At 44.1% G+C, this 19,995-nt stretch overlaps 1 protein-coding gene across 1 annotated transcript in view; it reads left to right on the top strand.

Moving 5' to 3' along the window:
• LHX4 (LIM homeobox 4) overlaps positions 1-5,781 on the top strand; it is a 95,439-nt gene extending 89,658 nt beyond the window's left edge. The window contains exons 5-6 of the mRNA XM_060233386.1: positions 1,277-1,448; positions 5,014-5,781. Coding sequence (XP_060089369.1) covers positions 1,277-1,448; positions 5,014-5,408 — 567 coding nt within the window. The 3' untranslated portion in view covers positions 5,409-5,781. The remainder of the gene's footprint in view (positions 1-1,276; positions 1,449-5,013) is intronic.
• Positions 5,782-19,995: the final 14,214 nt, after the last annotated feature.

Raw genomic sequence — 19,995 nt, 5'->3', positions numbered from 1 at the left:
ATGTCTTACAAAGTTCCTAAATCATGAAGAATTCTAGAGACAGAATTCATGATGGTTTAGGTGTATCTCTAATGGCTGTGTATAATGAAGAATCCTGAAAGAATCTTTTAAGATTTAAAAGAAACGCCAAGATTTCCTATCCCCCCTAGTCTCTGCTCATCTGTGTAATCATTTTTTTTTCCCTGCAGGACTTGTTATAGTAATTATCAGGTAAAATTCTTTAAGAATATAGAAGCTTTTTGAGTTTCACTGAACTCCTCAGGGAAGGTATGAAATGTGTCATAGAGCCAGTTTGGTGTAGTGGTTAAGTGTGCGGACTCTTATCTGGGAGAACCGGGTTTGATTCCCCACTCCTCCACTTGCACCTGCTGGAATGGCCTTGGGTCAGCCATAGCTCTGGCAGAGGTTGTCCTTGAAAGGGCAGCTGCTGGGAGAGTCCTCTCCAGCCCCACCCACCTCACAGGGTGTCTGTTGTGGGGGAGGAAGGTAAAGGAGATTGTGAGCCGCTCTGAGACTCTTCGGAGTGGAGGGCGGGATATAAATCCAATATCTAAATCTAAATCTAAAATAGAACATTGTGGTCCTTTGCGAGTTAATATTCAGGTTCGTCTTTGATAGCTAGTTGGTTTAATCTATGCGATGGGTTAAAATTCCTTCTGGGTTCTACAGTCTCATTACTACCAACTAGTAACTTAGGGAAGTTGCTATTATTCCCTTTTCTGAAATCAGGAAATATATACAAATATATACTTTAAAATACCACAAACTGCTATTTATATATTTTGCTTAGTTATTTCTATATCATTCATCTTTGTTATTTGATTTTCAAACACACCAATACTGTCCTGTTCATCACTGGTAGCTATGCTAGTCTGTTACAGTGAAGCCGAAGGGAAGTCCAGTGGCACCTATGTTGCTTCTAAGTATAAATACAGTTCCTATGGTCCATAGGCTATGGATGTATGCTCTAGGCACCTGATAAAAAGAGCTCTTGACTCACAAAAGCTTTTGCTGAAAAGCTGCCACAGAAGTTCTGTTTGAATGTCGAGTTCTGTGCCATACAATCTGTCCATAATCAAAGCAGGACTTGGAATCTAGGCCTCTTGGATCTCTGCTGTCTGTTTCATGAACCACATTAAAATTTTCTGACTCCGCATTGGCTGTACTCCCATAACCCTTTTTGAAAATTCTCCTTTTAGCTACAGGTCTGGTTTCAAAGCATTTCAAAAACATTTTGGTTTCAAAATATTTTTACAAATTCTCCTTTTGGCTACAGGTCTGGTTTCAAAACAGAAGGGCCAAAGAGAAACGTCTGAAGAAAGACGCTGGGCGGCACCGCTGGGGGCAGTTCTACAAGAGCGTAAAGAGAAACCGAGGAAGCAGCAAGCATGAAAAAGAGAGTTCGGCAGAGGACTGTGGGGTTAGTGATAGTGAGCTGAGCTTCCGAGGTAGGCTGGAGTGGGGACAGGAAGGGAAAATGCTAGACCTTCCGTTTTTCCTTCAATGCGCACTTGTTTTTTGAAGGCTCAGATATCTGCGTCTGCAAATGTCATAGGCTATGCTTATGATGTCCTCTCATTCTGTACATCGTATGTGCAAAATAAGGTTTGGGCCTGTGCTTGTTTCCCATGTTGAGTGTGGAATGTGACATTGTGCACAAAATTTGTGAATTTTAACAAAACATAAACTTGATGTAATGTGCAAAAACGCACAAACCTCTCCCCCACCCCCCAAAAAACTTGGTTACAAACTCTAAAATCTTTCCGGCCATTGAAACAGAATCCTTCACTGATAAGGATAGGTAGAAAGATTTGTGTGGATAGGGCAATATAAATGCACACAAATGCGGATGCCCCAGATCTCAGTGATTTGCGAATGCAGTGATGGGAGGAGAAATCCAGAGATTTGCTTTCCTGCCCCCTGTGTGTATCTACTAGACTGCCCCATGCACAGGGAAAAATCAAGTTCTCTGAATATGTCATGGAATTGCTCTTTGTGGCTTTGACCATTCTGATCATTGTTGCTACAGGAAAATGCAGCTGTGTGCTAAATGGCTTTGTAAGTCATGGATAAACATATGGAGCAGAGGTCCATCAGTGGCTATTAGCCATGGGGTGTTGATGGAACTCTCTGTCTGGGGCAGTGATGCTCTGTATTCTTGGTGCTTGGGGGGGCACAGTGGGAGAGCTTCTAGTGTCCTGGCGCTGCTGATGGACCTCCTGATGGCACCTGTTTTTTTTTGGCCACCATTTGACACAGAGTGTTGGACTGGATGGGCCATTGGCCTGATCCAACATGGCTTCTCTTATGTTCTTAAGTCAACCCATAGATAGCCCCAGTCCAGTCCCGATGCATAATTTTTTTGTTTAGTACAAATAGATAATTAATGAGGATGATGAATAAGTGAGGGTTAATGGATGGTCTCTTTGCCATTCAAGTGACAACCGGGATGCTCTCTGTGCTCTCCATTTCCCAGTTTTATTGACCAATTTCTATCCTGCCTTTCCCCAAGGAACTCTGGGCGGTATACATAGCTTCTTTTCCTTCTATTTTATCCTCACAACAAATGTGACTGTCCTAAGGTTACCCAGTGACGTTCAGTGGATTTGAACTGGGTGACCAGCATTCTAACCAGTATGCCACACTGGCTTCATGAAAAACCATGAGGACTTCAGCAATGTACGTAGTTGATTCCTGGCATTTGGCACCTCTCATCACCTACATTGCCAATGGGGAAACTGCTATCATCTGTCCTTTCTCTCCTCATATACTGAATTGACTGAATTTTAAACGGACTATAGCTTTCTGTATTGTCTGAATGTTTGAGCTTAATGTGTCTCAAAAACGACACCTTTAGTTGTTCAAGGTTTAACGAGACATATCTGGAGAACTAATTTACAGCCTGATCTTAAATGCATTCATGCAGGAATCTGACTGAATTTAGTGTGATCTGTTTTTTTATGAAAGTCAATTGGCCTGCTTCAGTGCAGTATGAATGAAGCAGCCAGGATGATATCAATGCTTCCATCAAAGTAAAAAATCCTACCACTGAATATTTGGTGAAGAATACAAAGTGGGGGCAGAATCCACGCACATGTTACTCTTTTGAGAAGGGGGCCCCTCTTGAGCCCCAGCCTCAGCTGTTGAAGCTCTGAAGAGAACTGTATAGACCGTATTTGTTTATGCTTGTAGGGAAAAGTTCCATGCATCCGGGAGCTAGGTTGAGGCAATTATGATTTGGAATAGCGGACTTATTTATTTGCATATCTACAAATTCAGTTACACAGATAAGGCATGCTAATTTTTTTTTAGCACACTATTATAATGCTCGAGAATTCAGCTTATCATGAAATCGACAACTTGCCCCATTAGTCTTCGACGCAGCACAGAGAATCTACTGGGAGAGTGGCGTGATCAGCTCAAACGTCAGGAAAAAATTGATATAAAATGGCCAAGTGATAGATGTTTCAATTGCCGGGAAGATTTTAAAGTTCGTTACCAGTGTGTGTGTGTGTGGGGTGTGTGTGTGTGTGTGTTTGCACATTACATCAAATTCATGTTTTGTTAAAATTCACAAATTTTCTGGGCCTTGGCCTAACCGGTTTACTAATATGCAATGAATATTCACCAAAGCTGCAAGTTTCAAAATATCATTTAAAAAAATAAGAATGGAAAGGCAGCGCATGCAGGTCAGTGAAGTCACTCTTTTCCATATTATGTAAATGAATGTGGGTGGCTGCAGCCCAGGTGAATACAGACGCAGAGTTAAAATCTAGACAAAAGGGTGTTGGGGCAGAGGTACCAATACATTTATCAAAAGTATTCATTTCCCCTTTTCGTTCTGTTATCGCATAGCGGAGGGAGGGAAAGCAGCACAGTATAGCTGGATATTGTCAGATCTCAGAGAGTAAAGCAGGGCCAGTACTTGGATGGGAGCCCACCAAGGAAGACTCTGCAGAGGAAGGCAATGGCCAACCACCTCTGCTTCTCATTTGCCTTGGAAGCCCCTTGCTGCGGTCGCCATAAGTTGATTAGTGCTTGAATAGGAGACCACCAAGGAAGACTGGGGTTGCTATGTGGAAGAAGGCAAGGGCAAAACACTTTTGCTTATGTCTTGCCTGTAAATGCCGTGTGGATGAGGCTGCCATGAATCACTTGCAGCCAGTCAGCACATTTGTCTTTTTTTGAAAGCGAGGCAATCTGCTCTGATGTTCCAACTCTGGCAGAAAGGCAAGAAAAAAACAGCTACCTACCCCACAGAAGTCTTGTGATTCCCCTCCCCTTTCATTCTTAAATTTAAAAAAAAAAAAAGTTCTTTAAGGAGCCGAGTTAAGACACTTAACAGTTCAACTTGTACTCCAGAAAACATCTGGTAAGCTAAAGCTGCCGTCTTGTTTTCCATACTGTACAAGGAGTACAGCTTTGGTCTACAGAGGGAGATTTTAAGCTCAATTTCCAGTTAGAATCCACACAGCTACATTGTCTTTACTTCTGTATCTTTGAATTCTCCGCTGGTTAGGGTGAAACAGCAGTCATGGGAATGGTATTGTATGAACGCTTAATAAGAATGTGGTTACAAACAGAAACTAATGATAAGGAATTACTCTTTTGGAATATATAGATGCAACAGCAATCCCAAGCAAAGAGCAACAGAACTATCACAGCCCCCTCAAAGTCCCCTTAACAACCTCCCCAGAACTACCCCAAACATCCTATGAAAGTGAATCACATAACGTACCCAGCTCCACCCGCCACGATCAGGACCATGGAATTTTGTCCACCCAATTATTTCTTCTTGGCAGCCTTGCATACTGAAACCATAATCCAACATATGGGTAAATGTTCATTGTCACCTTTTAATGGATGTAGGGGCACTTACTTTTGAGGAGACAATGGACTCAACCTGCACTTAATGACTGATAAAATGTGATATTTTTCCTTGCATAGCAAATGCATGAAAAGGTCCTTAGTACCATTGTTGCTAAAGTCTTGTCTTCTGTGCTTCCTTTACAGAAGACCAAATACTGTCAGAGCTCGGCCACAACAATAGAATTTACAGCAACGCAAGTGAGGTGGCTGGCGGACCACTCATGAATGGCACCTTCGCCATAGATGGGTCAGGACAATCCTATCAGGACTTGAGAGATGGAAGCCCCTACGGAATCCCGCAGTCCCCGGCCTCCATATCGTCCCTCCCGTCACACACTCCTTTGCTGAATGGTCTGGATTACACAATGGACAATAATATAGGAATCGTAGCACATGGAGGGCAGGGAGTGAGCCAGACACTCAGAGCTATGGCTGGGGGCCCAACCTCTGATATTTCTACTGGAAGCAGCGTGGGCTATCCGGACTTTCCAACAAGCCCGGCTTCTTGGCTTGACGAAATGGATCATCCTCCTTTTTAAGTACCAGTTGCCCTTCATTTTTTTTTTTTGTTTGCCATATTCTCACTTGTTCTTTTGGCCTGAAAGCATACTCAACCTAAAAAGAGAGAGAGGGAGAGAGACAGCAAGCAGACTTCAAGGATCACAGGTGTGCCGTCGCACTAAAGTTCCTATTATTTTAGAATGGGAACCCATTCTCTTTTTCCTGTAGAGCTTCAAAGATGTTATATTATAAATATACATATATATATATATATATATATATTTGCTTTCTGTTGGAAAGACTGGGACATTAGGAGGAGCCGCTTCTGAACACAGCACATTGGCATGGACAGTATGTTTGTATAATTTTAGAGGTTCAGGCTGTAGCGAAACACAGATCCACTGATTTCTTTCCCTGGCCAAGGATCTCTGCTGTTGGGTGTAATGTTTGCATATGGTGAACCTGACATTTGCCTGTGTATCAGCTCTCACCTGGTATGGTTCTTGGCCACCATTTGCTCGAGTCTCGGCGCACAAGCAATGACGATGCAATGTTTTTATAGCCAGGCGTCAGTGATTACTACTGAAGTGATGGACACATAGGGGGAGTTGATGGGCTTGTCCTTTCCACACTTCCTCCTCTCCTCACTCTACATTTACTTGGATGGTTCATGAAGGGAGGGGTGCATCTTTCCCTTATGTAGGAGGAGTGGTGGGGAAGCCACAGACAGCACTATTGCAGCTTCTGAGTGAGCACATGAGTCAGACCCCTTGGTTCATTAAGGTCAGCACTGTCTGATTGGCAGCGGCTTTCGAGGTGTATGTGTCAAACATGCAGCCCGGGGGCTGAATTAGGTCCCCAGAGGGCTCCTGTCAGCCCCTTGAGGAACTGGCTGTTGTCTGCTTCTTTCTCCCTCTATCTTGCTTCCTTCTGCATCACAGCTTGCTTTGCCAGACTTGCTCAATTGCATAGAAGTTAAAGAGCAAAGCCTCTATTTGCTCCATTGGCTGAGGCTCCTCCCTTGGGGAGGAAGGGGGGAGGAATAGCATGCTTTGCCAGTCTCTCTCAATCTCGCAGCAGAGCTACTGAGCCAAGCCTCTCTTCCTTCTATTGGCTGAGGCTTCTCCCCATCCTGATCCCTGTGGGAAGGAAGGAAAGAGCCAGAGCTTCCTTTGCCTAGTTCCCTGGATCCCATGGGAGAAATACAAAGAAAGCACCTTTAAGATCGAGTACTAATGTTTTATTTTAAGCTTTTAAAAAAATCTTTGTGTTTGTCTGTGTCCTTTATAAAGTTTATATCTCTGTTTCCTGGTATTACATTTTATGACACATATGGCCTGGTCTCATTTATGTCAGATCTGGCCGTAACAAATGATTTTGACAACACCTGCTGCGGGGTCTCAAGGTGGAGGTCTTTCACATCATCTCCTCTCTGAGAGCCTTTTAACTGGCAGTCCATCTGCATGCAAAGCAGATGCCCCAGGAATCCCCTGTAAAACTGATGGCAGTTCTTCCTCAACCATACCACTGTTGCTTTTCTTCGCTTCTTGCTTCATCCCACCCCTATCCTAATGGGCAGTAGCCAAAGCAAGGTAGGCACATTTGTGGTCCCTGGGATTCTAGCCCCCTCTGAATACCAATAAGCCACTGCTGCTATTGGCTATGTGGAAAGTAGCAGCACATTTAAATCAGACATTCTGCTGCAGCAGAACGAAACAAACACCCTAATCTTGTGCAGAAGACTGGATATTCTACAGCTACGTGACAGCAATCTGTACTCCCAGTTGGGTACCGAACTAGCTATTGGTCCTAGAAAAAAACAGCTCTCACTTCTTGGGGCAGTCTTTCCCTTCCTCAAGTCCACATTATTCAACATGCGGGGCTTTTTTTTTGGTAGCAGGAACGTCTTTGCTTATTAGACCACACCCGTCTTATTTAGCCAATCCTCCAAGAGCTTCCAGGGCTCTCGGTACAGGGCCTACTGTAAGTGCCAGGAGGATTGGCTACATCAGGGGTGTGTGGCCTAACAGGCAGATGTATTCCTGCTACAAGAAAAGCCCTGTCAACATGTATGTGCCTTGCTGCAGTCCCTATAACCTCTGGGACCATGCTGGATGTATCATAGGCTACTGAGGGTAGCCTATAAGCATTCATCCTCAACCTCCCCAAGCCACACCCGAGAGCCCACCAGCCTAAGACCTGCATACCATTCAAGCACAAGGCAGTGACAGTCCTGCGTTCTTCCAGTTTAAAAATTGAGAGGATGCAATGGCTTATGTGACACAGGCATTGTGGGTAATCTAGTGTGGCATTCTACTCCATGGCACACACTCACAGTTTCTGCAGTTTTCATAATATGGCACCAGTCTACGTGATGCAGAGTATTCACCTCAACGAAGTCATCGTTACACTGCTGTAAACTGTGTCCGCAGTAGGCCTGTTGCCTCAACGTGGCTTCTGAGGAAAGAGATGCAGTAGTCGCTCCGTGTTCCTTCTTTAGGCCTCTTTTGCTCAAAGGTCACCTGCCAAGGACAGCATTTTAGGATAGTGTTTCAGAACTTACAACGGGCTGGATCCAGACTAAATTTTCCACCAGCAGAAGAAAACGCTTTCTGCCGTCCTGCTGAAGCCCATGAAATGCTGCTTCTGCAGGAAGAAGGCTCTGCAGTATGAAAGGGGAAAGTCCAGGGGAACAGACAATTTAGTCTGGATCCAACCCACAAGCTGGAAGAATATCATGACAATCATGCAAAGCAAGACATCGTTAGCAAGATGATTGATGGGCCAAGGTGTGCGTGTGTGTCGGGAGGGGGGGGGGGGTTACAGAGCAACTCAGCAGAGAGCTGAAGGCAATACTTAAAACAAAACCAGAAGCAGTCCTGCTAATAGAATTTGGTTTTTCGACAGCTGCTGGGCAGCTGGTAACATTCCCCCTCCAAGAGAAAAGTGCTAAAGTTTATGGGCCTCCAGCACAAAATAGGTCCAGAAAAGTAGCCCCATCAGTCTGTTGGAGCAATACAGAAGAGTAGTTCCGTGGCACCTAAAATATGAACGTTTATTCCAGCAGAAGGTTTTGCAAGTCAGAGCTTACTTCAGGGTATGTGATGAAGTGAGTCCAGACTCATAAAACCGTATGTTGGAAGAATTATTTTTGGCCGTGCTTGGCTTTTGTTTTCCAGCACGGAAGTACTTGCTAATGAGCCTCCAGGCCCCCTAAAACAGGGGTCCCCAACCCCTGGGCTATAGACCAGTACTGATCCATGGCCTGTTAGCAACCGGGCTGTGAGTTGTATGATTATTTCATTATATATTACAATGTAGTAATAATAATAATAATGAGATGACATTGGATTTATATCCTGCCCACTCCGAATCTCAGAGCAGCTCACCATCTCCTTTATCTTCCTCCTCCACAACAGACACCCTGTGAGGTGGGTGGGGCTGGAGAGGGCTCTCACAGCAGCTGCCCTTTCAAGGACAACCTCTGCCAGAGCTATGGCTGACCCCAGGCCATTCCAGCAGCTGCAAGTGGAGGAGTGGGGACTCAAACCTGGTTCTCCCAGATAGGAGTCCGTGCACTTAACCACCACACCAAAATAAAGTACACAATTGTATCATCCTGAAATCATTGCCCCTCCCTCCACGTGGAAAAAATTGTCTTCCACAAAACTGGTCCCTGGTGCCAAAAAGGTTGGGGACCACTACCCTAAAAGAGAGAGAGTGATTTTATGGTTCTGTAGGCACTAGCTGAAGTTACTGGAAAAGGCAATAATGCTAGGAAAAGGTGAAAGAGGAGGAAAAGAGATGATCCAATGTGAGATGGATCGTCAAGGAAGCCGCAATTCTCAGTTTGCAAGACTTGAACAAGCAACTTGACAGCATTTAACAAGCACAGTTGGTGGACACACACAGCATAGGGAGGACCAATACTTCCTTTCTTCCTGAACGAGGTCAGAACTTCCAACCTCAACGAGGTTCTTAGTGGGAGTGACATCAGACAGAAAACGAGGTGAAAGATAGGCTGGCAGGTAGACATTTGTTCATTCACTAGGTAGTGTTTTGTATCTGTAAATGTGCAGTCTCCTCACGGGGTTGTTGTGAGGACAACATGGAAGAAAATGATGTTAAACTCCTTTAGGTCTCCATGGGGTAGAAAGGCATGTCGTCAATTAAGTAAATAAAACACTAGAAGCAATATACACCATCCCTTCAACCAGTGTAATCTTTTCACATGTGCCAGTATATACGTATGGTTGAACTGCTCTGTGGTCTCTGAGATTCATTTCCCAAGCTAAATGTCAGAGGCTAAAAGGAAGTTTGTACAAAACACCTTTTTGGGTACAAGAGCAGTTTTTTAAAAAGGTATATGGAAATGGAATTTGTTGTTGTTGTTCAGTCGCACAGCCGAGTTCAACTCTTCGCAACCCCATGGAGCAAGTCACGCTAGGCCCTCTGGTCTTCCGCCACCCTCCAAAGTCCATTCCAATTCACGTTAGTTACATCAGTAATACTGTCCAGTCATCTCATCTTTTGTTGTCCCCTTCTTCTTTGGTCTTCTGTCTTTTCCAGCATCAGGGTCTTCTCCAGGGAGCGCTCCCCTCTCATTTGGTGGCCAAAGTATTTGAGGTTCAGCTTCAGCATCTGACCTTCTAGGGAACAGTCAGGGTTGATTTCCCTTAGGACTGACTGATTTGATCTTGAAGTCCAAGGGACTCTCGAGTCTTTTACAAACAGTAAAAACAGAACAAATATTGTAATATCCTCCCATATACAAAATAAACATGCATGCTGCGCTTCAGTGTGGAAGAACATCCCCTCCGTGGTAATTATTTCTAGCAAGTCACGGCTTCCCATCGTGTGTGCTTTTCAACATAAATGGCCATTGTTCCTGCCCAAGAGCTTGTGCTATTTGTTCAGACATCCAGGGTATCATATGGAGGGCTAGTGAGCCATTGCCCTTCTTTGTCATCTGTGGCCACCGCGCTAACATCAAAATAAAATCAGGTGGAGGAAAATGCGGTGAAAAAGCTGAGAAAACATGACTTAAAATTCAGACGCACAAAAAAAAGACATTCTGTTGGAAAAAAAACCCTTTTTACTGCTCAAGCCTTTTCCCTTCCCGGAAACTTATCATTGGTGGTTAGGGAATCTAAGGCTGCTTTCTGATTTAGCGAGCTGAAAATAATTTGGACAGTTATAAGTGTCTCGCTATTTTAAAAACGGCTGTGTAGTTAGCCAAGAAGTGTTCATCATACGTACCTACAATGGGTATTGATCCCATTCAAAATGGGCTCTCGTGCTCCTTCTGAGCTGCGCTCGTTCACTTTCAATCAAAATCCAGAACCATTCCAGCCGGTTTAGGACCAGTCTTGTGATTTATACGCTGTACATTTATGGAGGGTTAAAACAATGTGAGCGTTCGAGAAACGTGGCTCCCTGCTCTAGGCGGATCAAATCGAGAGTTCAAACAATTCGGCTGTATTCCTGCAACGCCTTCTCGAGACAATTGCACTTCAAGACCCGTGCCACAGCTGAACACTGTCTCGGCCGCTTTTCTAAATATATCCCCATTTCCAGTATGTTATTTGACGATATCACAAATATGTAACCATTCTTCGATGACATTTATTACCATGACTTTTTATAGTACCAAGACTAATGCAGCTTTATTACTGAGCCGCTCGTATCTTTTCGCTCCAAAAGAGAAAGCAATTATTTCAAAATTGCCACTGCTGCACCATTATATCCATATTGGGATCACATGCTGAAGAATATAAAAAATAGGTAACAATATCTGTGTGCCTGGCCTTTACAGATTTTTTTTGCAAGCACTCCCATTATACAGGGCTGCCTTTTTGGTTAGGTACGATCAGTACAAAAATACAATAAGCAGATACATTCAGGGAAGGTAAGGTGCTGGTCATTCTGAGCACAAAGGGTTCTCTAGAGAATGCAGAATTTGTATTTCAAGCTTTCTTTCCAAGGCAGAGCAAAAATGAACATACATATAGTGGTGCAAGTTTAGGGTGGTTTTTTTTTTTATAGACCAATGGTTGAAGTTTGCAAATATGCGCTATAGTTCTGTGCAAAATAAAATACTTTCCTGTCTTATTGTTTATAATGAAAGAGATGTTAAGGTTGTGCTTGACGATGGAAAAACAAAGAAGGGAAAGAAACTTAACCCAAAAACTGGAGTAAGAAACCTGAAAGGTTAATATGCAATTAAAGGGCCAAACATGTAAAAAACAAACTGTAAAATAAATCATAAATCAACATACATGTATTTATTGCAGAAAGCTAAAACCATTTAAGGGCCCATCATAACCCTCTATCCTATGCACAATCAAAAAACCACAATGGGAACCTACTTAACTTGACCCAGTTCTGGACCACAAGGAAATTTAATGAAGTAACAAAGGCTTAAAAATATTCTTGAGGTCTCTTGTTCTACAGCCTTATGTCCTACAAGGGCATTTCCTTGTAGTTTAGCATTGTTCTATTGTATTCTGTACTACAAGCCAATATGTGTACTCACCTTTCTGACCTCTGAAGACGACCAGTCTAGGTTGAAATGCAGCAGGTCCAGTTGAGTGGGTTCCCATTGTGCTTTTATGGTTGTACATAGGATGATGATGAGCCATTTTGGTGTAGTGGTTAAGTGTGCGGACTCTTTCCTGGGAAAACTGGGTTTGATTCCCCACTCCTCCACTTGCACCTGCTGCAATGACCTTGGGTCAGCCATAGCTCTGGCAGAGGTTGTCCTTGAAAGGGCAGCTGCTGTGAGAGCCCTCTCAGCCCCACCCACCTCACAGGGTGTCCGTTGTGGGGGAGGAAGATAAAGGAGATTGTAAGCAGCTCTGAGTCTCTGATTCAGAGAGAAGGGCGGGGTATAAATCTGCAATTCTTCTTCTTAATGATGGGTTGTGCTTAGGCTTATGATGGGCCCTCAGATAGTTTTAGCTTTCTACAATAAATACATGTATGTTAGTTTATGATTTATTTTAGTTTGTTTTTAATGTTTGGCCCTTTAATTGCGTATTAACCTTTTGTGCTTGACGATGTCAACGGACACCAAATCACATCCTTCTAAGCCCAATGGATTTCAAAGGGTGTATTTCTGCTCTCCAGGGAACCCAGTGAAGGAAGCTCTGACTCTCAAAAGCTTGCATCCTGCAAACCTTGTTGGTCTTTAAGGTGCCACTGGACTTGAATCTTGCTCTGCTACTGCAGTCAGAGAGGCTGCACACCCGCAGCTCGGACCGCAGACCCATGTCTGGCAAAGGGAGCTTTGACTTTGAAAGGCTTCTCCCCTGAAACTCTCGTTGGTCTTAAAGGTGCCACTGGACTCAAGTTAAAAAAGTGCTTCTCCTTCACTGCATCCAGCCACTGGGCCTGGTCTATAAAGCATTACCGTGACAATGTTATTATTACCATGGCTTTTTCTTTTCTTTTTGGCAAGAACTATTTGCAAACTGAGCCATCGCGAATGAGGAATTGTGAATGCTGAAGCAAAAGTAAGATTGGGAGAAAAATTGCCTGAGCTTTGAGGCAAGCATTAAACAAAGACGGTTTCTGACAGTAGCTGTATTGATCTACCGTTGAACAGAACTGAGCCCTGAAGCACCTTAAGAGACACAAGAGATTCAGAGTGTAAGCTTTCGAGAGTCAAAGCCAGGGTTGGCCCATCTGTTAGGCAGTCCTAGGCGGCTGCCTAGGGCATGGCCTGAGTGGGGATTACGAGTAGGGCCCTCCCGTCCACCCAAGGAGGTGAGAGAGCGCCTCAGAGTGCACGCGCCACGCGGCTGCTGTTGCTCACCTTCAGCATCTGACCTGCCAGAAGGACAGGGGAGGCTGAGGGACAGTGATCAGGTGGTGCGTGCACTCTGAGGCGCAGGAACCATGCTGCCGCTGTGGTGCTCACCCTCGCTGGGGGTGAAGGTGGGAGGAGGAAGGGCGCAGGCGGTGGGGCGGGGCCTCGCCAGAGCCCTGAAGCTGGCCCTGTTTGCACCCTGATACTCTCGTTGGTCTTTAAAGTGCTACTGGACTCAAATCCTTTCAATGCATGACAAACAATACAGAAAATGAAAGTATGGGGCAGTAAAATAAGAAATTTAAAAAGTGCAAAAAAAAAAAAAAAAGATTAGCTCAGAGAGCACCCATGCAGAAGCTAGTGGCAAACAGGTAGACCGATTCCACACTTCGCACTCGCCTCCCTTCTGTGAGGGGCTCCTCAAGGGAGCTCTTTTTCTCGGATTCTGCATTGGCATCTCTGGAGCGGGGCTCCATGTTCCCTGCTTGCTCCCTGCCTTGTGCAAACTTGAGAGCCGAGAATGAGACTGGGATAAAGACTAATGTGGAATCGGTCGTAGATTCTTCTCCCCTAAACACAGACTACCAGACTGTGACCCCAAATATTCACCCTGCCACGCTCCAATACAGCATCCTCTCTCTAGTCAAGCATGGGAGTGGGTTTGTGAACATGTACATGAAATCACCAGTTTACTCCTGCAAATGCCTTATTTTCAATTTATGGCTACAAACCGGTCCAAAAGGAGTTATGTGGGGCTTGTTGATTCAGAGACTGAATTGCACATACCTCTTTCCTCCTGTAGGGCTGTGCATATAGAAATGATTAGGGTTTGTAGAATCTTTCGGGCTCAAGTGCCGTGTTCTACTGGAGAAAGTTTTTCTTCCAGACGTTTCGTTCTCAGCTGCGGAGAACATCCTCAGTGGCATTGCAGCCGGAGCAGGTGCTCTGACCTTCTTGGCTGCTGTGCATTGAGTGAGGCCAGGGCTGCTGGAGAGCTGCTATTTATAGGCTGGAGGGGCTGTGATGAAAGGGCAATTGGTTTGTGGATGTGCCCATTGTTTGGTGGGGCTTTCTGGAAGGGTAGTGATAAGGGCACATCCACAAACCAATTGCCCTTTCATCACAGCCCCTCCAGCCTATAAATAGCAGCTCTCCAGCAGCCCTGGGCCCACTCAATGCACAGCAGCCAAGAAGGTCAGAGCGCCTGCTCCGGCTGCAACGCCACTGAGGATGTTCTCCGCAGCTGAGAACGAAACGTCTGGAAGAAAAACTTTCTCCAGTAGAACACGGCACTTGAGCCTGAAAGATTCTACAAACCCTAATGATGATGCCAGCCGTGAAAACCTGAAATCTTTCATATAGAAATGATTTGCACGTGCCAACATCAGCTAGTTAAGACAAATTATTGGAGGTTGCCCTGAGTTAGAAGCTACTTGATGGCCCTTAATTCCCCTCCACCCCACCCGAGGTTAATAGTCAGAAGGGTAGAGTGAATTTATATAGTTGGGTATAATGAGCATTCCTGCCATGACTCTACCATGCCAATTAGAGATGCCAACATAGCTCCTCTTTTGAAAGAGCTGTATGCCAATGGGCATTTTTTTTTATCATGACATGACGTGCGAGATGTTTGCTCTTGAAACATTTGTTTAGATGGCAATTTGCACCCCAATAATCTTGTCTTGTTAAGCAGAGGGTATAATTCACTGGTATGTGCTGTAGGGTGGGCTTTTAAAGCTTTTATGTATGCATAAGGTTATCCCACTTTACTGCGTTCTGCAGGACTTTCCCATAAAAAACCAATGAGCAATTTCCACCTCCCCCTCCCCCTCCCCACAGTAACTAGCACTCATCAGATTCTCTTGCTTCAACTATACGTTTTAGGCACTCCAGGAATGATATAGACATCCCTGGCTGGAATTTACCTGCATATAAACGAGGCTTGCTTTGCGCACCCGAGATTAAGCATAAATTATAACGCTTTGCCATGAAGAGTCTAATAAAGTGTGACACTTTCGGGAGGATTTAAGAACATCGTTTCAGCTTAACGCAGGCAATGTCGTCTGCCTGAAATTGTTCTGATGGAGAAAGAATCAAAGCTCGAGAACAACCAATCCTTCTCCCTCAGCCTCCAAGGGAAATTGAGTTGATTGCTGCACGTTGTTTACCACTCGCGTCTCCTGAAGGAACTCTGGAAGAGCTCGGCTTGAAGTTTTCCTTGATCTTTGCAGCCTACTGGCCTTATGTATGGTCTCCTGTTGAGTTTTGTAGCCTTTCAGTCTGATGGAGGAGTCCTCTTCTACGACTTTAGCTTTGACCCGTAAATCTACAGTTTTGTAGAAAGGCTTGAATGCCCCCCCCCCAGCCCATTTGAAAACACTGCACTTTAAAACTTGGAAGTGGCACTATGAAAGTAAATCTGAATTGGTGGAAACAAGTTGTGTTTGATGACTTGCTCCTGCAGAGCTCTGGCTGCGGCTGAAGCTAAACTTAGGAAGAAAACCTAAATAAGCACACCACTGGCATGCTTTTTTCTCTTTCTTGAGTTTGGCCGTTGTCTATTTTTTTTTTTTTTTTGCAGGAGTTGCTCCGAAAGCACCGATGAAGCAAATAACTGCAAATGCAGAAATCAAGCAATACCTATGAGCCATGTAACTTGGTAAAATACAAGACCCCAAAGCACATTGGTGACACTTGGAGCTACTGCTGTTGGAACGGGATGGTTTCCTTTCTATTTATAGGATGCAGACTGTGCACATCAGGGGGCCGAGCGCTCATCAAGCATTCTGTCCAATTGCTTCACTGCGCAACACGCAAGCACAGTTCTCTGCTCCCATTGGTGATGAGACCAAGACCCAACTCAGCATCTTGGACTCTGTAAACCTGAAGCTGTTTTGCCTTTTGTTTTCCACTGCAGTTTCGAGCAAGAGACGTGACGGAGCAAAGGCTGGTGTAAACCCTTACACATTTCTGCTCCCAGTTTGCTCTTCTCCTCCCCAGAACCACCTCCTTGCGGTTATAAATTTTGTACAGTTCTAAAGTGAAGTCTCGTTTGTTGAAGAGAAATGAAGAATTTAAAAAAACAACAACCACACCCCATATTTATTGCCATGTGTCTTTTGGGGTAAAAAAAAAACCAAACCAGAACCTGGCAAGTTTTCTTGGTCTATGCCTCCTGTGTGTTGGCATGAGATGTATGTAAAAAACAACAACAAAAAAGTTCTATGTAAAATAAATATGAAAAGTTCTTTAGGATTTGTGTTCCTTTTTCTGTCTCTTGTCAGGAATTAAAATCAGAGCAGAGATTCCAGGGAAAGGCTTCTCCAACAGCACTGGCGAATTCCCTCCAAGGAACTTGCAAACACATCACATTCACTGCAAAACTGAACCATGGTGTGTGAAACACTGGCCGTTTTCCCACTGACCTTACTCCAGAGCGACGTCCCTCTTCACCGCGCAGCGTCTGCGCGGATTTCCCACCAACTGCTGCGCACAACCAGGAAGTGCCGCGGCTTTTGCACCGCTAAAAACCAGTTTACATCTGCGACGCAAAAGCCGCGGCACTTCCTGGTTGTGCGCAGCAGTTGGTGGGAAATCCGCGCAGACGCTGCGCGGTGAAGAGGGACGTCGCTCCGGAGTAAGGTCAGTGGGAAAACGGCCACTGTATTTTTAGAGCAGAGATCAGCAATGATTATCCCTCATGTGTCTAGGCCAGACATGATCTCCAACTAGCCAACCCTGGTGTTGCCAACTTGTAGTCAAATAAGGTTTGTGGAGAATGATGCTGAGCACCAGGGCTTTTTCGTAGCAGGAACTCCTTTGCATATTAGGACACACCCCTGATGTAGCTCTTAGTACAAGACCTACGATAAGCTCCAGGCAGATTGGCTACATCAGGGGTGTATGGCCTAATATGCAAAGGAGTTCCTGCTACAAAAAAAGCCCTGCTAAGCACCATTGAATATGCCACCCGTGTAGTTTGGCAGTGATGATGTGGCCCCAGCCCTGCACTCCTCTGGGAAAACCAAGTTATATGACTAGAGTTTCATCACCCAGTACGTATCAGCTCCAACTACCCCGTCCGTTAGCTCAAAAGTCACACAAGGATAAATAGATCCAGGTGGGCAGCCGTGTTGGTTTGAAGCAATAGAACAAAGTTGGAGTCCAGTAGCACCTTTAAGACCAACGAAGTTTTATTGAGAATGTAAGTTTTCCTGTGCTAGAAGCACACTTAATCAGCTTACATTCTCAATAGAACTTGGTTGGTTTTAAAGGTGCTACTGGACTCCAACAAGAATAAACAATTCACATACTACAGTGAGAGACAACCAATATGATCAAAAGTAAGGCTTCTCTGAATCTTTGGACATCCAGATCAGGATATGACAGTGCGGCTTGCCAAGTGGGCTTTCTGAAGCGCCTTATTGGTCGTTGTGGAAAACAGGATGTTGAAGATGATGGAACCTTGGTCTGATATTTCTATGGAGGGTATCAAGGAGCTGACTGAACAGAGGTCTACTTGTGAGTGGGCCAAGCTGTCCTCGCTCTCATGCATGTCCATCGCTCTGCATGAACCAGATTCGAGCACAAATATAGTCAGCTAGGTTATACAATTGTGCTTCAGTTATTCCCAGTTGTTGTGAGCGTGGGATTCAGAAGGTGAGCAAAGAGGACCGACAGTTTAGTTTATCAAATGTGTTCCGACAAAATTTTGCTGCCATTATATGCATTCTTTGGAAGCACAGACTACAGTCATTAACACTCTCATTGGATTAGGAAGGTAGGCAGAAATCAGCTATTTCTTTTCAGATACCCACGACCAGAGCTTCTTTTGTAGAAAAAGTCTGGCAAAAACTCATTTGCATATTAGGTCACACCTTCTGACATCACCATTGTTTTATGCAGGGCCTTTTTGTAGAAAAAGCCCAGCAGGGACTCATTTGCATATTAGGCCACACACCCTGATGCCAAGCCAGCCAAAACTCCATTCCTGTGCATTCCTGCTAAAAAAAAAATGCCCTGCCCAAGACTAAAGTAGTAGTATGTTTAGTTTATCACAAAAGTCGTAGTTATCTCCATGCAGTGATCTGGTGAATCACACAAATGCAACACAGCCATTATTTACAGGGGAACAAGGCTTTATTTTAATTTACTTCATTTATGCTCTACCTCTCTCCCCACTGGTGCCCCAAGGCAGCTTATGTTGTTCTCCTTTCTTCCATTTTACTCTCACAAGAACTGTGTGAGGTAGGTTAGGCTGAGAATGTATGACTGGCCCAAGGACAGCCAGTGGGACTTCCATGGCAAGGTATGGGGATTTGAATGCAGAATTCCTTACTGTTCTTGGGGTGCTGCTAGAAAATTCAGCTCCAACTGTGCATCAGCTGTCTTTAGAAAAGTACCACTTGGGCAAGCTGGTTATTATGGACGTGAACACTACACGCATTAGGGCCAAATCCTTTCAAATCTACCAGGTCCCCCTTTTATCCCTTCAATCCCCACTTTGTAGCTGTGAAAACCAAAAGGTGCGTCACAGGAACGTTTTCCTCGCCCTGCTCCCATTCCTACTGAAGGACAAACCATTTTGGTCACAATACTCCCAACACTGGAGAAACGGAATGATGTATAGTTAGTACACTGTGTACACTGTCAACACTTGTGGTAGACCAGGCGTCCCCAACCTCTCGGCACATGGGGGGGGCATTAGAATGCCCAACAGAAAAAGCGGGCCACAACTTAAATCAAAATGTAACAAAATAATTAACCTACCTTTTTAGATCAAAAGTAAATGTTCAGCGGTCAATGAAGGAATGTCAACTTGGATGCAATCCATTTTGGAACAATATTTTACTGTCAAATTCTTTTATCTGGCTACACACACTTAACCTATTCAGTGCGATTTTTGTGGCTGTTTTCTGTTAGCCAAGGCATTAATGTCCAAGTCAAAGTTTGTGACAGACAGCCTTAAAATATCATGTAAATATTCATCTGTTAAGTCTTGACCTACACTTGAATTTCATGATTTTCATCTTAGAAAATGTTATGTTTGTTCACAGATATATGTGGTACCAAAGTTTGCACCAAATTCCTTTAGGTTGATAAATTATCAGGTAGGCCACAATAGAAATCTAATGGACTATTTTTTCTGTAAATGTCTCTGAGATGATCCCTGGCTTGCAAATTCAATTAGTTCCATCTGAAAAAAGTTACTTGCATCTTCTGGTGCCAGTTCAAATGCAATTTGAAACATTCTTATTTCCTTTCTATGCTTGGCAATCAGTTTATCTGTTCTGGAATTCCACCTGCAATAGGTTCAGTTCTTTGATGTTTCAACATTTAATTCTCAACTTCTCAAATTTTAGTTCATTGCAGCATGAGAAGTTTGAAAAGTTACTTTCACTAACTTGCTTCACAAAAATGTTTAGTTTTGTTTCAGAAGCTTTCAGTTCAGAATACATGTCACACACAAACTTTCCTTTCCCCTGCAAGCTTAGATTCAATGTGTTCAGATGCTCTGAGATACCAGTTAAGAAAGCCGAGTCAAAAATCCATCCAGGGTCAGAAAATACTTCTTGACCCTTTCCCATTCTCCTTGAGAAAGACATCAACTTCAAGATGAAGACTTGGCCTCTGCTACACCACCAGACTTCTGCATGGTACAATACATCTCCATATTCTGCATCTACCTCTGAGAGAAAATTTTGAAATTGATGTAATTAATGCTAGATACAACAAAACGCATCACACTCTCCCAGGGAAGAATCTTGTTGATGAATAATGTAATGAAATTGCATGGGAGGTGTATCATTTAATTT

This window comes from Heteronotia binoei, chromosome 2 (assembly GCF_032191835.1).
Source record: "Heteronotia binoei isolate CCM8104 ecotype False Entrance Well chromosome 2, APGP_CSIRO_Hbin_v1, whole genome shotgun sequence".
NCBI lineage: Eukaryota > Metazoa > Chordata > Lepidosauria > Squamata > Gekkonidae > Heteronotia > Heteronotia binoei.
This window is presented reverse-complemented; position numbering and strand designations above follow the sequence as displayed.